Genomic DNA, 18115 nt, shown 5'->3' with positions numbered 1-18115 from the left:
GTATTTTGTATTGATGTTGTGTCTGTGGGATGCAGGGATGGATCACTCTGTAGAGATAAGAATAATAAAGATGTATTTATTTTTAGTACAGCTGAGTGCTGTCTTACTTCTGGGATATGTGTGTGTGTGTGGTGTGAGCTTTACTGTAGTTTCCAGCCTTAAACTAGCACACAAGGATATAGAAAGCACTCATACCATAATAGGATTAGGGTTAAAATATGATTATTATGGAATAAGCTACAACTTTCAACTGGATCCAACAACATCCAACACTACCATTTTCAACTGACACTTAAATGTCACTCAGTTTTCAGTTTTTCTTAACATTGTCAATTACTGAGGTCGTACTAAATGGTGGTGGCGTACTATGTTGCATTATATTGAAAGGGGATTCTAATATTTTGCCCCTGTATGTTAATGGGAGTGGACAAAATATTAAGAACACCATTAAATATAACGCACCCTAATACACCACCGTCACCCACTATGACTGCAACAATAAACATAAAGTAGAATTATCTCCTTCCTGACAATGTCAACTAAAACTGAAAATGTATAAACTTCATAAATGTAGAATTTATAGCAGAGTTGTTGTATTAGATTGAATTAGATTGCACAGGTGTACCTAATGAAGTGGCCAGTGATTGTAATGGTAATATAGTAATAAAGTAAAAATAATATAGTTTAAGTTTATAGATAATATTTTAGGTAATATAGGTTTCCTGTCCTTACTAACGTCTCTGGAGGCGGTGATGTTGATGATGATCACCACCAGGAGGAGACACCTCCGTCCAACTCTGGAGATGAAACCCGGACATGACCCCTGCCTCGCAGGAAGTATTGAAGGATATTGTAGGAAGTTTCCGCCATAACGACACTGATTTACCGGAGGGACGAAAGATCGGAAAACACAACGGTAAGATAATATTAACACTAAAAAGAGACAGAAAAGCAAAAGAAGGCGACATTTCTCTACAGAAATGGTTAGTTTAACCGACGGGCTAGCTGATAACTAGCTGGAGGTGAGCTAGCATTAGCAGACGAGCTAAGTGTAACTCACCATAAACACATGGCTGTAAAAGTAAGACGTTCATTGGAAATGGTTTTGTGGTTACGGGTAGAGTCGTTGTTTTAATAACTTTCTCAAAGTAACCTTACACGACTACTTCAGACCTATGAGTTTTTTTAATAGTTGACATTAGCGTTAAATCTAGTGTGAAATACAGTCACTTCACATAGTGTTGGCGGGTCCTGTAGATGATTATTATTAATAATAATAATAATAATAACGCATTATATTTAAAGGCGCCTTTCAAAGCACTCAAGGACACCTTACACACATAACACAACAACAGTACTTCAAACTATATAAATCAGGTAACATTGATGTGGAAGTTAGTACGATTGTGCAAAAATAAATAAATAAATATGAATATGACTACATAGTGCATTAGTACAATAAATAAACAAGAATGTGATTGCATAGTCAGTGTGAGTCAGAGTATGCCACTCTGAATATGTGCGTTTTCAGGCGGGATAGAAAGATGGAGACAGAGTCTGAAGTGCGAATGTCTGTTGGGAGAGAGTTCCATAGGCGGGGGGCAGATCGGCTGAAAGCTCTTGACCCCATGGTGGTTAAGTTGGCAGATGGGGTGAGGAGCTGGTTGGCAGCGGAGGATCGGAGTGTTCAAGAAGGTGTGTAGATGTGAATAAGTTCAGAGAGATATGATGGTGCATATCCCCGCCGGCCGCCGGCCTACCACCACACATTGCCTTCAGGTCTGTGGGAAACACTGAGGTTGGTAATTAAGGGTGTGTTGCTGTTTAGGCCCCTAGACTCTGGAACGCCTTTCCAGAGGATCTTAGGAGCACCACCTCAGTTTCAACATTCAGGTCTCATCTTAAAACACATTTATACAGACAGGCTTTGTGCTTCGGAAGCAATCTAAGCAATCGTCCGGTGAGGCTGTTTGGAAAAGGACAGTCACTTTCAAAAAATACTCCGCAGATGATTGGATGAACCACCTGCCCCTCACTGTCTTACCTTGCAAGGCAGCTGTATTTGTGATGCTGATTGGTCCAAACCGCTGCTGGTTTAGACACAAACACTTCATGATGGATTCTGGTGTTATTTTTGTGATGTCATGATCTTGTCAATCCAGCTGCTCACAGTGTAAACATGACAATAACAAAATATATGATCTTTATCTTTTCTGTCTCTATGAGTCAACTGGATATTGGATGTTTTCTAATAATGAAGCTGTGTGTGTTTTCTCTCAGATATGGACTCTCCAAACAGGAGTCGCAGTCCCAGTCCTGCTCAAAAACAACACAGTGGTGAGTTTAGTTACATAGTTGTAGTAACAGTAGCAGTACAAGTAGCCCACCTGATCTGCTAATCTCTCTCTCTCTCTCTCTCTCTCTCTCTCTCTCTCTCTCTCTCACTCTCACTCTTTTCAGGAGAGTCAGAGGAGGAGTCCAGTCCAGCAGCAGAGAGACCCAAAAAGGCTGACTCAGTGGAGAGAAGCCCTGGAGAGAGACCGTCCCCTCAGGCCAGTCTTGCAGACCGCCCCACTTCCGAGAGTGAGGCCTCCAGCAGCTCAGACAGCAGCAGCAGCAGTGACGACGATGACGATGAACATCATGGGGCAATGAGGAAGATAAGGAGCAGCGTGGCTCAGATCAAAGTAAGCAAGCTGGATAAAAACATAGCTGGTTAATTCTGCATTTTCTCTCCATTTCTGCCCTAACCTGATTCCTCATCCAGTTTTTACTGGTGAGGGTGTTGAGGTTGAAGTTATGATGAATACTGTCCAACCTTCTGGGAAACAGACGAGCAGATTGAATCCACTCTCATATCGTCTGTGTTTTACATTTGAAGCTTAAAGAACGAGACTGGCAGCTTATCTTAGCATAAAGAATGGAAACAGAGGAACAGCTGGCCTGGCTCTGCTGTCCTAAAGTATCATCATCCACCTATCATCATCTCTACATTCAAACTGCAGGCAAAAGAGGCACAAATCAGTTTTTTTTGGCTCATATGCGACTCAGATCTGTTTTTGTCATAAGTAAGTTTTCTTCTATATGACAGAATGTTACATGTGAGATCTGCTTTTAATGTTCTTTTACACACGTGGGTCAGTTGAGGACCAACAGCAGCTCACACTGGAGACTGATAATGACAAAAAACTGAAGTCTGACCAAAAAAAAACCTTCAGATCTGAGCACAAAGGCTTGCAGTGTGAACATTTACACCAAATCCAGCGATGCAGGACAAATGCCAGTCCTTTCATTTATTTGAATGGAGGAGTTCAGCTGTTTTTTCCCCCTAGTGTTCTCTGAGGAGTTCATGTCCAAGTCAAGCCTCATTCAGTCATTTTCTTGTTTCTTTGTTGTTACAGAGATCCAGGTCCAGAGAGCGAGGCAGGTCCAGGTCCAGAGGGCAAGATAGATCCAGCTCCAGGGAGCGAAACAGATCCAGGTCCAGGGAGCGAGACAGATCCACATCCAGATCCAGGGGACGCGACAGATCCAAATCCAGAGAGAGAGACCGCTCCAGATCCAGATCCAAAGAGCGAGACAGATCCAGGTCTAGAGGGAGAGACAGATCCGGATCCAGGTCTAGAGGGAGAGACAGATCCAGATCCAGAGAGAGAGACTGGGACCGGCAGCATTACGACAGAGGACGCTATGCTCGGTAAGACACAGCTCATGATTGACTTCTAAGATTAAAATAAGGTGCTAAATATGTTTATTTCTACTTTAAATAAATACCAACACAAAACATATACACAATTCTTCACAAATGACTCAAGGCACAGTTAAAAAACGAAATAAAAATAAAATGAACCTAAGATAAGTTCTTACTTATTTCTACATGCCACACATCTCTAATCTTATACTGTCATTTCATAGAACATTGTGATTACATGATTTAGTTCACAAATTCATTCAGTCAATGAAAGTCTGAATGTTGGGATTATTCCCAGACTAAACACTTGAAACCAAGTTTTCAAACTGTTACTTCCTAAACTCCAACCAATAAAACCATCATGCTTATAAGTGACACCACCAGTGTTGAAAGGTTCAGGTTCAGAAAATTCTGGTTTGAGTCCTACCAACTGAACCAGGATTCATTTTATTAAAAAGTTAAATTAGAGTTAATCTGATCAGGTTAAGGGAAGTCTGGCTTGAGTAAGTCTTACACATTGAACCAGTCCAGGATGAAGCTTCTTACAAAGTTAAATTAGAGCTAATCTGATAAGGTTAAGTTAAGTCTGGTTTAAGAACAGCTTGTTCATGACTCATCAAATCAGACTGAAAACTATGTTATCACTTCTATCAGTTCTAAACATTTCAAAAATAGTAAAACCAGTTATTGAAATGTTGTTTTTTGTCTCAACCAGGGACCGCTACAATGATCGCTATGACGACAGGGACAGGCGCTTTGAGCGGCGAACCAATCGGGACGCAGAGTTCGACCACAGGAGGCGGGGTCGATCGCCCTCCCCTCCGACCGACAAAGAGCCGGCAGCCGCAGAGGAGCCGGTGGCAAAGAAGAAGAAGGAGGAGATCGACCCCATCCTGACGAGGACCGGCGGAGCTTACATCCCTCCTGCACGGCTACGCATGATGCAGCAACAAATCAGTGACAAGAGCAGGTGACTGTGTTCTCAATCATTATAGATGCCATCCTGCTGTTTTTCATCCATTAACACAAATCCTGTAGACTTCACTATCCTGATGATCACTTCCTGTTCTAGCCTGTGTTAATCTTTCTAATCCTCCCGCCCCCCCCTTTCAGCCTGGCCTATCAGAGGATGAGCTGGGAGGCTCTGAAGAAGTCCATCAACGGTCTGATCAATAAAGTCAACGTCTCTAACATCGTCATGATCATTCAGGAGCTGCTGCAGGAGAACATCGTGAGGGGGAGGTGAGCTTTAACACACACACACACACACACACACACACCAACACACACCAGCACTGTGACGTTCAATAGTTTAAAGTTCAGTTAGATTTCATTGTGATGTGTAGAGAAATGCATTACATCATAAATACAAAGAGCTTACCATGTGTTGTCTTGGTTTAAGTCCCTCCCCCCGATTAGTGCGATTAGTTCAAGAGAAACAACCAAGAGCTGCTTTTTTTTACTTGTCATCTGCTTATCTCTCTGACATCCCGTCTCTTTCTCTGTGTATCAGGGGTCTGCTGGCTCGCTCCGTGCTACAGGCTCAGGCAGCGTCTCCCATCTTCACTCACGTGTACGCCGCTGTCGTCGCCATCATCAACTCCAAGTTCCCTCAGATCGGAGAGCTCATCCTCAAACGCTTGATCCTGGCCTTCAGGAGAAGCTACCGGCGCAACCTTAAGGTAGCCGTCTGTCTGACCGTCTGTCTGTGTTTCCTCACGTATCTTGACAGCGAGAGGAAGAAAACACACACAATACACTAGATTATGATAACAAGAGCAAATGAAATATTTGTAGCAAATATACATAAGAAATGAATGCTTAAAAAGTAAATAAACAGTTTAATTAAAGACTCTCCAAGCAGTACATGCATTCATTAAAAATGAATGCGTTTTAAAGTCTCTATAAGTGATGTAGTGATTCTTCCAGGGTGCTCATCTGATTGATACTATCTGAGAAGCTTCTTCTTCACTACACTGAAGGAATAAATCTGCAACACCTGTTTTGTGAGGTTCCTTAAAATGAGACCAGGCTGCTACAAAATAACTCCACACACACACACACACACACACACACACACACACACACACACATCAGACTGCTCAATTAGAACTCACTATTCTACCTGCACAGTTGTAAAGAGAACAGAAACGTCCTACCCAAGAAGAAGTATTGTTACTTGAGTGAAAGTTAATTGAAGTAAAAATAAGAAGATTTTTTGCAGTGCTGGCAGCTTTAGTTTGTAATGACATTGATCTGTTTGGCCTGTTTTTGATGCGATGCATATGATTTTTTTTTTCATGCTTGCAATATCCATTCATCATTTTAAAGCACAAATAAATAAATGACTCAGTAACGGACACATGTAACAAACTACTTCATTTAATCCAGTTTTGACTAAAAGTAAAATGACTGACTTTGAGAAATACTTTAAAAAAACTAATTAAGTAGCTACTCAATTACAGTAATGTTAGTGCTTCCACCTCTGTTTGCCTGTTTCTTGAAATGATGTCATTGTTATGATGTAAGTAATTAGCAGTAGGAGTAGCATTAGTGTTACTATTATTTATTAAAAGCAGTGTGTCTTTTGTTCTGCAGCTACAGTGCCTGACAGCCTCAAAGTTTGTGGCTCATCTCATCAACCAGAACGTGGTAAGTCCTGCTGTCTCACTGACTCACTGATGGAGGGTCTAACTGTTGATGCTCAGCTCTAATGAACCCCCCCTCCCCTCTCTCTGTTGTCTTCTGCTCTCAGGCTCATGAGGTTTTGTGTCTGGAGATGCTCACCCTGTTACTGGAGCGTCCCACCGACGACAGCGTGGAGGTCTCCATCCAATTCTTGAAGGAGTGCGGACTCAAACTGACCGAGGTCTCCCCCCGAGGAATCAACGGTACCCCTTTGCCAATAGTTTGAAATGAGTTGAAACAATCTGAATCAATAATCTCCAAATAGTCTTTGGTTTGTGGACATTTCTCATTGTTGTTTCATAGACTTAACAGTTAATCAATGAATAAAAATATGATATGAATCAGTGTGAGTCTGCCAGAGAGGTTACAGCAGCACATTAAAGGAGAAGAAATGCAATAATAAAGATCAGAGCCACTTTCACAAACATGTTTCATTACAAATACAATAGAGCCTGAGCAACTGTGTGCCCCTGAACAAGTCAGAATGTCAGCAAAATATTTCTAACATGTAAACGTTATTGTTTTTTTTGTTTTTTTTAAGGAAAGTTTTTTGTTTTTTTTAAAACCCACAAAAAAGTCTCAGATATATAACAGCCACAATTTCTCTCTTTCTGTCTTTCAGCCATATTTGAGCGTCTCAGGAACGTCCTCCACGAGTCGGCCATCGACAAGAGGGTCCAGTACATGATTGAGGTGATGTTCGCCATCAGGAAGGACGGTTTTAAAGATCACCCGGTGATCCCCGAGGGCCTGGACCTGGTGGAGGAGGATGACCAGTTCACCCATATGTTGCCTCTGGATGACGAGTACAACACAGAGGACATCCTCAGTAAGACACGGGGGGGGGGGGGGGGGGGGGGGGGGGGGGGGGGGGGGGGTCTTTAGAGTCTGGTAGTTGCATGTAAAGGCCTTAAAAGTCTCTTTGCAGTTCTTATTAGAAACTGAACTGTGTTTGTGTGTGTGTGTGTCACTCAGATGTGTTTAAGTTGGACCCAGACTTCCTGGAGAACGAGGAGAAATACAAAACCATCAAAAGAGGTGAGAACATTCACAAACATCACACTCCAACCGGCCAATCAGCCGTCACCTCCTTCACAGTTTAACCAATCCGCTTTTTAACCCCTGATCAGACATCCTGGACGAGGGCAGCAGTGATTCAGAGGAGGAGGGAGACGGCAGCGACGATGATGACGATGATGAAGAAGCGAATGAGGAGGAGGAAGGTGAGACCTGAAAACAGAAGACATTGGTAGCTGATTTTCCCTCTCTATAGTTTTTATGCTAAGCTAAGTTAATCATTCATAATTACCATAATCAATCAAACTTTATTTATATAGGACCTTTCATACAGGTTCATGTAGTTCAGATTTAGGATTTCTTATCTAAAATGAAATAAAATAAATAAGAGTCAATAGAAAATAAGAGAGAATAACAGAACAAGTTAGAGTAAAACTAGGTTTAAAAAGAGATTTTATCAGATGAACATAAAACATTATAGATTGATCATCATCATTTTAAAACATCAAAACAAATAAAGTAAAAATAGAATAAGAAGACTATAAATGGTTCTTAATCAAAAAGCCAGGCTGAACAGGAAGGTTTTGAGTTTATTTTTAAAAGTTGCAACACTTCCAGATGTTCTCAGTCACACTGTTCCAGCAGCTCATAGCATCATGGCTAAACACTGGCTCTACATAGGTTTTAGTTTTGCCTGAGGAGCTGCACTGGTTCATATATAACACACATGCTACTTATGCTGGTGCAAGACTATGAAGTGCTTTAAAAAAACATAAAACACATAAAACATAAAACATAAAGGACTTTTAAGGTAGCCAATAATAACAGGAGAGGTGTCCATTCTCTCTGCAGGAAAGTGAATTCATGTATTTCTAAAAATGTCAAACTTTTCCTTTTAAAGGTCACTGTGGACAATCCAGAATGAAGGAATCAACAGTGTTTGTATTTATTGATTCATTGATATGGTTAATATGCTATAAACACAAACAGCAGGATGTTAGTGTGATTTAAACAGCTGACTGCTCACATTAGTCTTCACTAAACATGATGAACCCGACTCAGTGTAAAGAATGGAGGAGTCTCTGTTAGACAATGTGGGAGTCAGTGTGGATTCATAGATGTAATATCTGGCTGCTCCACCTGTCCTGGGCACAAGCTCCAACAGCCCCCACAAGGCTGTTGATTGGCTGGAACAGTGTTGTGTGTCTCGCTCCAAGCTGCTGTGTTTTACATGCCTCTCTCTCTCTCTCTCTCTCTCACTCACTCACTCACTCACTCACTCACTCACTCACTCACTCACTCTCTCTCTCTCTCTCTCTCTCAGGTGAGAAGGTCACCATCTTCGATAAAACAGAAGTCAACCTGGTTGCTTTCAGAAGAACCATCTACCTCGCTATACAGTCCAGGTACACACACACACACGTGCTGCATAACACACACTCCCAGTGACTCAGTCGTCTCTCGTGGTGTTGGCAGTTATTTACAGCTCCAGCTATATTTGATGGACTTGGACTAATATTTAAAGGTGTGTTTGTAGCCTAGTTACCATGGTTTATTTGAGGAACAGTTCACAGGTTTGGAGACTGGGATGAAACACTGGAACAGATTGTGTGTGTCTGTGTGTGTCTGTGTGTGTGCATGCGTTTAATTTTCTGAAACTAGAACACACAAACTGACAGATCTGACACTTTTAGATTGATTGATTGATTGATTTTTGCAGTTTGGACTTTGAGGAGTGTGCACACAAACTGATCAAGATGGACTTCCCTGACACCCAGACAGTGAGTACACACACACACACACACTTGTCTGAACAGCCATCAATTAAATCAACAATTACAATAATTGATTAGTTGATAAAGAGATTGATTATCTTTGTCATCCATCATTCAAACACACTGATGACCAGCAGGAGGCGCCAATAAATATGTTGTGGAAGATGGAAGTGTGTATCTGTAAACACTCTGCGTGCGTGTGTGTGTGTGTGTTGCTTATTATAAGCTTCTGTAACTGCTGCTCCTCAGGCCAGGTTGTGTAACAGTAATGGTCGCTTTAAGACTATGACAGTTGCAGGTCAGCTGTGTGTGTTTGTGTGTGTGTGTGTGTGATAGAAAGTGCTGTGAGAAACATCATGTGTCAGAGGACAATCAGCTCTGTCTGTCTGTCTGTTTGTCTGTGTGTGTGTGTGTGTGTGTGTGTGGCATTTAGCTCCTGGGCATCTCTACACAGAGGTGGACTAAAACAGCGTCTCCTTTCTAACCAGCAGTTGTTTGTCATCAGAAATAAAGAGAACTGCAGCATGAAACACTTGAAATTAATAATTGTTCGGGTTTCCAGCTCAAAGTGTTCTTAACGTTAGCTTCCACTCTGATAGCATCCAGGACCAGCTCCAACACGAACATGAACCCTGTAAAGTGTTATTAACGTTAGCTTCCACTCTGATAGCATCCAGGACCAGCTCTAACACGAACATGAACCCTTTAAAGTGTTCTTAACGTTAGCTTCCACTCTGATAGCATCCAGGACCAGCTCCAACACGAACATGAACCCTGTAAAGTGTTCTTAATGTTAGCTTACACCCTGGTAGCATCCAGGACCAGCTCGCTCCAACACGAACATGTAAAGTGTTCTTAATGTTAGCTTACACCCTGGTAGCATCCAGGACCAGCTCCTACTAAAACATGAACCCTGTAAAGTGTTCTTAATGTTAGCTTACACTCTGGTAGCATCCAGGACCAGCTCCTACTAAAACATGAACCCTGTAAAGTGTTCTTAATGTTAGCTTACACTCTGGTAGCATCCAGGACCAGCTCCTACTAAAACATGAACCCTGTAAAGTGTTCTTAATGTTAGCTTACACCCTGGTAGCATCCAGGACCAGCTCCTACTAAAACATGAACCCTGTAAAGTGTTCTTAATGTTAGCTTACACCCTGATAGCGTCCAGGACCAGCTCCTACTAAAGCATGAAACCTGTAAAGTGTTCTTAACGTTAGCTTACACTCTGATAGCATCCAGGACCAGCTCCAACACGCCTGCTAGTTGTAACCCCATGAACTAATAAAGAGAAGTTCATGATGTTGGCTTGGTACTTCAGTTGTAACAAAGCTTAAAATAAATAATGTTTACTTATCTTGAACTTGTTACTTTAGTTAAATTTTTTTGAAGATGAAACAATGTCACATCTATTTACTGCTGTGTGTCAACTATTAGCACTGCTGTCATGATATAAAGTTACACTTGAATACTAAACATTTTACAATCTGATGAAAAGTCAGAGTTCCACTAGAAGGCAGCACAAACATTCACGCCTCATGTTTACTTCACATTTCATTCAGTTCAAGTCAAACACCAGCAGGTTGGGTTAGACTTTCTCATTGTTATCCATTATTTTCTGTTTTAGTTTTTTAATGATGATAAGACATATTTAATAGCTTTTGTTTTCATTTATTCATTCATTCGTTTTCAAAGACATGCCAAGACTAGACTAGACTAGACAATAGTTTTACTATATACACTCACCAGCTACTGCAGGACAGGGCTGTGAATTAAACTAAAGGTTACAATAGACCACCCTCAGTGTTATCTGTCAAAATGATGATGATGGACACCCTTCATATTGTTCCATAATTGTTCAAAACAAAAAAGAAAAGTATTTGTTTAATTGTGGGACTGTGGGAAAACTCCTGTCCTCAGCTTCTCACTGAGTTCAACTGTGTGGACTTTGACCTGAACACAGTTGAGCAGTTAATGGACATGATGAATGACTGTAGTGATGAAAGGAAACTCAATGTACAAGTTACTCATCAAGCTTCTACTATGTGAGGATTTACTACTCTTCTGTTTTATTTCACTGTAAATGATTGTGATTTCATTTTGTTAATTGCATTAATGAACGTTAGTTCATTAATGCCATAGATTCATGTAGGAGTTTAAGGAGTCATGATAAAAATCACAGAGAGAGATATGATGACCTTGTCAGCCAGAGTTTCATCAGCATCAGGACTGAATCACTCAACACAACAGCTGGAACACACGCACACACTTTGAACATGGTTGTCCATTGAAACACTTTTCTCACAGGCTCTGTCTTTCACATACACATACACATACACACACACACGCACGCACACAGCCTCTGAAGAAAAATAAATCTGGAGGCTTCTCCACTGAGCATGTTCCATTTTCTTGAAAATCAATCTTTGAAATGAAGTGTGAAAGGTTTAAAAGTGTTTCCTCACATATTTAATACATTTTAAAGTCATATGACATATTTAATCATCTGTAAACCATGTTTTATGTTACAATATAGAAATCACAAAGCATAAAACAACCCAATAGGAATGTTTTAGACTTGTAGTTGTCGCCTTTTACTGATGGAGAAAGTAAAGTGAGCGTCAGCATCACTCCTAGATGAAAGCTGAAGTGTAGAGAGTGTGTACATCATCTATTACAGACGAGAAAATAACACACACACAACATAAATGTGTGTGTATAGAGGCTGAAAACAGAACAGCAGGATGGTCCAAGTTAAGAGTTTGTCAGTCACACAAATCAGCTGTCTAAATGTATATCATGTGAACTCTGCCGTCCACTCTGCAGACTTCATTATTACAGCTGCATAATCAATATGATGTTTAGCATGTGTGTTCATGTCTGTTAATAACACGTGATGTGTGTGTGAACAGAAAGAGCTGTGCAACATGATCCTGGACTGCTGCGCTCAACAGAGAACCTACGAGAAGTTCTTTGGTCTGCTAGCCGGGGTGAGACACACACACCACACACACACACACACACACACACACACACACACACACACACACACACACACACACACACACACACACACTTATATATGTGTATGAACACTGTAGTGACTTAAGGTGGCTTGCTCTAAAGGATCAGAGGATCCAAATGACATATTGCATGTTTTCCACTTCAGTTTTTATTGATTTTTCACATTTTGTATGAACATCCACTGACACACGTACACACATCAGACTATACACAAACCAAACAATTTATTTCCTCTCCTCTCTCTGCTGCCATTTATTAGTCTCTAAGATTTGTGCTTGTAGCTCAGTACAGTGGAGGTGATGTAATGTAGTTAGTGCTAATCATAACATATACCGTATTTTTGGGATTATAAGTCGCAGTTTTTTTCATAGTTTGGCTGGGGGTGCGACTTATACTCTGGAGCGACTTATGTGTGAAATTATTAACACATTACTGTAAAATATCAAATAATAGCCCGGGCTATTAAGTTGATCTCAATAGTCTGGGCTATTATTTATCTCATTCACGTAAGAGACTAGGCGTGTGTTTGAATCCAGGGTATTTGGGACAGGCGATTAATTACTTCCTCGCAAAAAAAAAAAATCTTGTCCAGCAATACTGGTGAAATAGGGTCTACATCCTACAACGTAGTTTTATTTATTTATTTATGTTATTCAAGTATGGCTTTGCATTGTTAAAACATCATGCCAAACACACGCATGGGAATTTGGTCTTTACACACCATACGCAGACCTACCCGGTAGCTGCGCGAATTAAGGGTTCAGCTTCGGGACAAAAACAATGATTTCTTTCTATTTGAGGCAAAATTCATGAACAAAAACGTGTTGAAAAATGGGCAGAAATTACGAAGTAAACGAAACAATTGTAAGATAATTCACAAGACAAATCACAAGTTTTAAATCAGTCATCACTTTTTTCAGTAGTCCAGACAATAGCCGCCCTCTTGTTCTGACAGGTGTTGAAGCTCCGTTTTCTGCTTCTTCCACTGCCTCACCCTTATGGGGTCCACAGAAAAATGGCTCGCGGCCGCTTTTCCACATATTCTCATATTTCACAACGGAAATCTTAAATTTAATATCATAATTTTTTATTCTTTCGCTCATTATCGCTACGCTACGCTATCTGAGGTAAACACAATGTGTGAAGAAAAAAACTTCAACGTCATGCTCTCTTGCTCTGATGTGTGTATGTGTGTCTGTCTATAATATATCAGCGATCGTCATACACACACACACACACCCACGTCAACCAATCAAAATTCGTCAGTTTATGAAAAAAAAGACGCTGCCTTGGCGGTAACTTATAAAAACAATGAGAAGGCTTGAACAAAAATGGCACCGAAAAGAAAATCATATTCTGCAGGTTACAAGCTGGAAGTAGTGAAATATGCAGCAGAAAATGGCAATCGATCAGCAGAAAGAAAGTTTGGAGTTAGTGAGAAACTTGTAAGGGACTGGCGAAAAGCGGAGGTTACTCTTACTGAAATGAAGAAAACTAAAAAAGCTAATCGCGGGCTAAAAGCTAGGTGGCCACAGCTAGAGAAACAAGTTCACACATGGGTGCTTGAACAACGTGCTGCTGGGAGAGGCTTGTCAACAGTACAGTTGGGTCTCCACGCCCAGGTAGTTGCCAAGGAGATGAATATAAATTACTTTGCGGGAGGACCTTCTTGGTGTTACCACTTCATGCAACGCAATCACCTCTCTATCAGAGCAAGAACAACGATGTCCCAAAAACTGCCAGCAGACTTCCAATCCAAGATCGACAGTTTCCGTGAGTTCATTGAAAAGCATGTAGGTGAGCACAACGTAACACCGGATCATATTATTAACATGGATGAGGTCCCCCTTACGTTTGACATCCCTATGGGCCGAAGTGTTGCAGAGAAAGGGCAAAAGAGTGTGAATATCATAACAACTGGTCATGAGAAATCACACTTCACAGTGGCGCTGGCATGTTGTGGAAATGGATCAAAATTGCCACCAATGGTCATTTTCAAACGAAAAACCATGCCAAAAATTAAATCCCCCTCAGTTGAAGTCGCCGTGAATGAGAAAGTGTGGATGGATCAAGAAATGATGAACTTATGGCTTACAAAGTGCTACACTAAGCGTCCGGATGGCTTCTTTAGAGCACGCAAAGCTCTGCTTGTGATGGATAGCATGCGAGCGCACATCACGCCACAGGTGAAAGATAAATTAAAAGTGTTCAACTCCATACCTGCCATCATCCCTGGAGGCTTAACCAAAATACTCCAGCCACTTGACATCTCCGTGAATAGGAGCTTAAAGGCAGTCTTGCGCAACCTGTGGGAGCAGTGGATGATTGATGGAGAGCACAGCTTTACGGCAACTGGAAGAATGCGCCATGCAACTTTCCTGGATGTCATTGGATGGATCGACAAAGCATGGGCTTCAGTGACAACCGAAACCATCCTGTCGGGATTAAGAAAGGCTGGAATAATTGGAACTGCAACTGACGATGACTCTGATGTAAGTGACGTACCGGTAGAAGAGGAAGCGACGCATTGTCTACCTTTGGAGTTGGCGGAGTTGTTCAGAAGTGACACTGAGGAAGAAGACTTCATTGGATTTAGTGATTAGGAGTGACACTGATTGTTTGGTAATTGTTCTATATGCTATATTCGTTGTTTATGTGTCATTCATATAACGCTATAACACTTATTCAGCCTGTTGTTCTCTGTTCTCTGTTTTATTTTAAATTGCCTTTCAAGATGAAATGTCTATTCTTGGTGTTGGATTTAATCAAATAAATTTCCCAAAAAATGCGACTTATACTCCAGTGCAACTTATATATGTTTTTTTTCCTTCTTTATTATGCATTTTCGGCTGGTGCGATTTATACTCCAGAGCGATTTATAATCCGAAAAATACGGTAGTCATAACTCACAGCCTGAAGAGTGTGTTGTTAGTCCACTTTAACATGCAGGAATGTCTGACCATCAAGCTTGAAGAATAAAAGTTAACTCTTTTTAACTTGATAGTTGCTTATTTAGTCATACATAATTAAAGGATAGTTTCAAATTTTTTAAAGGCTATCTTGAAACCTGTGTGTGTACATGTGTACAGAGGTTCTGTCTGCTGAAGAAGGAGTACATGGAGAGTTTTGAGGGGATCTTTGCAGAGCAGTACGACACCATTCACAGACTGGAGACCAACAAGTTGAGGAACGTGGCCCGACTGTTTGCTCACCTCCTCTACACAGACTCTGTCCCCTGGAGTGTGAGGATACACACACACCAACACAGCCTACTAAACCAAGATTAATCACACATCATTCTTATTTAATTATTCTAACTGATTTAGCTCATAATTTCTCTCTCTCTCTCTCTCTCTCTCTCTCTCTCTCTCTCTCTCTCTCTCTCTCTCTCTCTCTCTCTCTCTCTCTCTCTCTCTCTCTCTCTCTCTCTCTCTCTCTCTCTCTCTCTCTCTCTCTCTCTCTCTCTCTCTCTCTCTCTCTCTCTCTCTCTCTCTCTGTGCTGTGTCTTGTGAATGTCTCTCGCCCAGGTGTTGGAGTGTATCAGGATAAGTGAGGAAACAACGACGTCATCCAGCAGGATCTTTGTGAAGATCCTCTTCCAGGAGCTCTGCGCCTACATGGGTCTACCCAGACTCAACCAGAGGCTCAAAGACCCGTACGAACACACACACACACACACACACACACACACAGTATTCAGATCGTGTCGTATTGAAAGCTGAATCTCGGCTCCCTCTGCTCGCTTCTCCTTCAATGGAAATCTGAAGACTTTGCTAGCATTCATTGGTTACATGGATCAGATGAGTTTGAGCTTTTCAGACACATAATGAAAGAAACTGGGAGAACAAAGATACTAATAAAACAGCAGCTGACAGGAAGAAGGGGCCGAGCAAAAAACAACTGTACTGCAGACTGAATAACAGAAAGAAATAAGAAGTTTGGAAAATAAGTGTGTGTGTGTGTGTGTGTTTTCAGGACTCTGCAGGTGTTCTTTGAAGGTCTCTTTCCTCGTGATAACCCCAGAAACACTCGCTTCGCCATCAACTTCTTCACATCTATTGGACTGGGAGGACTGACGTAAGGACTGTTCTTATCACACACACACACACACACGAACATCATGGCCAAAAGTATATGGACAGCAGAACATTCTAACCATTTGAATTGGTTGAATATGTTCTTCATAAACTATTAATCAGCAACTATTTTGATAATAAATCACACACACTTCTCTCTCTCTCTCTCTCTCTTTCAGGGACGAGTTGAGAGAACATTTGAAGAACGCTCCAAAGATGATCATGACTCAGAACCAGGAAGTGGAATCCTCTGACTCCTCCTCGTCCTCTTCATCCTCCTCCTCCTCGTCTGACTCGTCCTCTTCAGACTCCTCCAGCGAATCAGATTCCGACTCCTCTGACTCGTCCTCCAGCAGCAGCAGCAGCAGCAGTTCAGGTACGTCCCCCTTCATTTACTGCCCCAAGGCACTCTGGGTAATGAAGTCCAATATCTGAGGCTTGAAGTGAACAGAAGAGTGAGTAATAGATTCATAGATGAGTGTGTTTTTTTATCTTCCAGACTCAGACAACAAACACAAGAAGAAGAAGAAGAGAAAAGAACAAAGTGAGAAGAAAAAGAAAGAGAAGGACAAGAAGAAGAAAAAGGACAAAGCCTCTGACAAAAAGCGAGCCGGATGCAAGAACGACAAGGGCGACAGTGATGGCGAGAAGAAGCTGAGGAAAGGCCGTGCACGTGAAGAGGAGGAGGAGGAGGAAGAGAGAGAGCGTGCACGAGAGGGAGCGCGCCGCAGCAGACGAGATGAAAGAGCAGAAGAAGAGGAGGAAGAGGATAGGCGAAAAATGGATGTTCGAAGTAGAGAGAGAGAGAGAGATGGAGGGAGAGAGAGGGAGAGCAACAGATTAAGGGACAGGGAGAGAGAGCGGGAGAGAGAGAGAGGCAGAGAGAACGAGGATAAGAGAGAAAGAGAGAGGGACAGGGATGGAGAGAAACAGAGGGATAGAGAGAGAGATAGAGAGAGGAATAAAGAGAACAGAGACAGGAACAGAGAGAGGGATGAGAGGAGGAGGAGATAAACAGTGTTCATCCCTCTGCTCAGACAGGTGAATCCTTCCTCTCCTCCTTCTATCATCACTCTTTTCTTCTCCTCCTCCTGGTGTCTTGGATTTGGGACCTGACTCCTGTCTTACTGTCATTCTGTCTGTATTTTGTATTATTAATTTTTTTTGTTTGTTAATGAAATGATGAAAAAAAAAACATTAAAGTATCTTTAGATGTTTTCTAAGCTGTTTCTGTTTCAACTGTTTTCAGCTCGAGACCAATCACACTCATCACTGCTCCCCCCATGCACTACCCCCCCCCCCCCATTCTTCTACACATGCAGCTGTGCTCATGTATAGTATGATGTAATGTTATCTCAGTAGCATGCATAACCAAAAACAAATAATGCTCATCTAGTTTATAGTCATTTATAAAAGTAATAGATGCTACTGATCAGGGTTGTGAAGGTTACTGATGACTAGTCTATTGAAAATGTAATAAGTAATGTAACTATTTCAATGACTTCATCAAAGTAATGTAACTTATTACATTTGATGACTTTTATAATGTTCTAACCAAGGGGGGAGTTGTGGGTTCTCCGAGTGAGGACCACTTCCGTGTTCAAAAAGCTGCAGTCCCCCCCCGCGGCCTCTGGGGGCTGGCACCAGAAGTGAGCAATTTCCCATTGAGCCCCATGTTAAAATAGCCGACTTTACAGCTTAAAAAACATATTTAATGCCTGGTACATTTTATTTTTTTTGGCCTTTACCGATAGTTTCCATCTCAGTGAACACTCTGGGGGGGGTGAATTTTTTTGTACCACAACCGTTTAAGTGTCATTTAGGCTTAAAATTCTGGCATAAAT

At 41.5% G+C, this 18115-nt stretch overlaps 1 protein-coding gene across 4 annotated transcripts; it reads left to right on the top strand.

Annotated features, from left to right (window-relative positions):
• The first annotated feature begins 862 nt into the window (after window positions 1–862).
• cwc22 (CWC22 spliceosome associated protein homolog) lies at window positions 863–17479 on the top strand. 4 transcript variants are annotated; one of them, XM_053328549.1, is made up of 22 exons: window positions 863–916; window positions 2281–2337; window positions 2461–2687; window positions 3402–3697; window positions 4407–4661; window positions 4805–4933; window positions 5205–5373; window positions 6290–6343; window positions 6447–6582; window positions 7002–7208; window positions 7355–7417; window positions 7510–7602; window positions 8721–8802; window positions 9117–9177; window positions 12084–12161; window positions 15285–15437; window positions 15723–15850; window positions 16171–16272; window positions 16451–16573; window positions 16625–16647; window positions 16771–16802; window positions 16857–17479. In XM_053328549.1, exons 2-22 carry the CDS (start codon window positions 2283–2285, stop codon window positions 17283–17285), a joined length of 2895 nt encoding a protein of 964 aa, XP_053184524.1. In that variant the 5' UTR covers window positions 863–916; window positions 2281–2282; the 3' UTR covers window positions 17286–17479. The 4 variants fall into 4 exon arrangements, with proteins under 4 accessions (XP_053184524.1, XP_053184522.1, XP_053184523.1 ...); XM_053328547.1 differs by having other exon boundaries at window positions 3402–3589; window positions 3620–3697; window positions 16451–16647; window positions 16771–17479; XM_053328548.1 differs by having other exon boundaries at window positions 16771–17479.
• Window positions 17480–18115: the final 636 nt, after the last annotated feature.

Source organism: Scomber japonicus, chromosome 11, assembly GCF_027409825.1.
Source record: "Scomber japonicus isolate fScoJap1 chromosome 11, fScoJap1.pri, whole genome shotgun sequence".
Lineage (NCBI taxonomy): Eukaryota > Metazoa > Chordata > Actinopteri > Scombriformes > Scombridae > Scomber > Scomber japonicus.
The sequence above is the reverse complement of the archived record's forward strand: the minus strand, read 5'-3'. Positions and strand labels throughout refer to the sequence as shown.

What these genes read in the sequence shown, in the direction of transcription:
- cwc22 (XM_053328545.1), top strand. Translation starts at nt 2,283, where the DNA reads ATGGACTCTCCAAACAGGAGTCGCAGTCCCAGTCCTGCTCAAAAACAA. An exon ending in CTCCCCCCGAGGAATCAACG is followed by an intron (nt 6,583 to 7,001) that starts GTACCCCTTTGC and finishes TCTGTCTTTCAG; the next exon opens with CCATATTTGAGCGTCTCAGG. An exon ending in ATACAAAACCATCAAAAGAG is followed by an intron (nt 7,418 to 7,509) that starts GTGAGAACATTC and finishes ACCCCTGATCAG; the next exon opens with ACATCCTGGACGAGGGCAGC.